This window comes from Cyprinodon variegatus, unplaced genomic scaffold, assembly GCF_000732505.1.
Source record: "Cyprinodon variegatus isolate N-32 unplaced genomic scaffold, C_variegatus-1.0 Scaffold665, whole genome shotgun sequence".
Classification (NCBI taxonomy): domain Eukaryota; kingdom Metazoa; phylum Chordata; class Actinopteri; order Cyprinodontiformes; family Cyprinodontidae; genus Cyprinodon; species Cyprinodon variegatus.
The window spans coordinates 353,591-354,871 of record NW_015151118.1 but is presented as its reverse complement, the minus strand read 5'-3'; the positions used below and the strand labels follow the sequence as shown (position 1 = coordinate 354,871).

The 1,281-nt window shown below is 45.0% G+C and overlaps 1 protein-coding gene across 1 annotated transcript in view; it reads right to left on the bottom strand.

Annotated features, from left to right (window-relative positions):
* Nucleotides 1-1,281, bottom strand: part of kcnd1 (potassium channel, voltage gated Shal related subfamily D, member 1) — a 60,593-nt gene that overhangs the window by 6,504 nt on the left and 52,808 nt on the right. The window contains exon 5 of the mRNA XM_015393963.1: nucleotides 30-66. Within this exon, the coding sequence (XP_015249449.1) occupies nucleotides 30-66 (37 nt within the window). The remainder of the gene's footprint in view (nucleotides 1-29; nucleotides 67-1,281) is intronic.

Genomic DNA, 1,281 nt, shown 5'->3' with positions numbered 1-1,281 from the left:
TCTCCAGAGCCAGAGTGTTTGCCAGTAACGGTTAGCAAGCCTGAGCCAACCAGCCTGTCTGAACCTCTGACTCCCTGAAAACCTGAACCTGACCTGATCTGTTTTCTCCTCTCTGCTTCCTAGATTGAACCTGCCTGAAACCTGAAACCCTGAAGAGTTTCTCTGCCTGAATCAGCCTGTCTGATCTCTGAAGAACCCTGGAGAATTAATCCTGTCAAAGCCCAGCCTGCCCGCTCTCAGAAGATACTGGAAGGAAACTCAAATCTGTGATCTGCCTGCACTCAAATTAAGCTCTGCCTCCGCCAAGCCCTCAGCCTGCCGACAGCCTCTTGACCCTCAAGGTTCCCCCCCTCTGCCGCTCTGCTCAACTCCAGAACAGGTACAGCCCTGAACACTCTCATCCTGCAAGATACCTGGACCTCCACTAACTCCTCTGTCCCCCTCTGCAGTGAACCCACTGGTGCCCAGTCCTGGATCAGATTTTTCTGTGTGCTTTTCAGAACCCACTCATGACCAAATGAGTTCCCCTCTGGACCTGTTCATTTATTGTGTTCAAATCTTTGAACTTTTCTCCTGCCTCTGAGTGTTCTGCATGTGGGTTAGACACCTTAAACCAAACATGACAATCTGTTCATCATTTATTCTTTATGGAACGCCAGCATTCAGAACATGGAGGCCAATCACTGTCCCCCAGACATCCGCCGTTAGATTTTTTATATTTATATTTTTTTTAAAGCAAAGCGGAGTGTGTATGACGTCATTGTGCAAAGCTAACAATGTGTAAAGCTAACATTGTGCAAAGCTGACGGTGTGTAAGGCTAACGGTGTGTAAGGCTATTGGCGTGTAAAGCTAACCATGCACATAGCTAACCGTGCACAAAGCTAACATTACCTAAAGCTAATGGTGGCTAAGGCTAACATTGTGTAAAGCTAACGGTGCGTAAAGCTAACATTGTGCAAAGCCAACAATTTGTAAAGATTACATTGTGTAAAGATAACATTGTGTAAGCTAACAGTGCATAAGGCTAATGGTGCAAAAGCTAACATTGTATAAAGCTTAACACGCACAAGGCTAACAGTCTGTAAGGCTAACTTGTGTAAAGCTACAATCGTGTAGGAAAGCTAAAATCATGTCAAGCTAACGGTGCGTAAAGCTAACATTCTCTAAAGCTAACAGTGCGTAAAGCTAACATTGTGTTAACAGCGCAGAAAGCTAACATTGTCAAAAGCTAACGGTGCGTAAGGGTAATGGTGCATAAAGGTAACATTGCATAGAGCTAA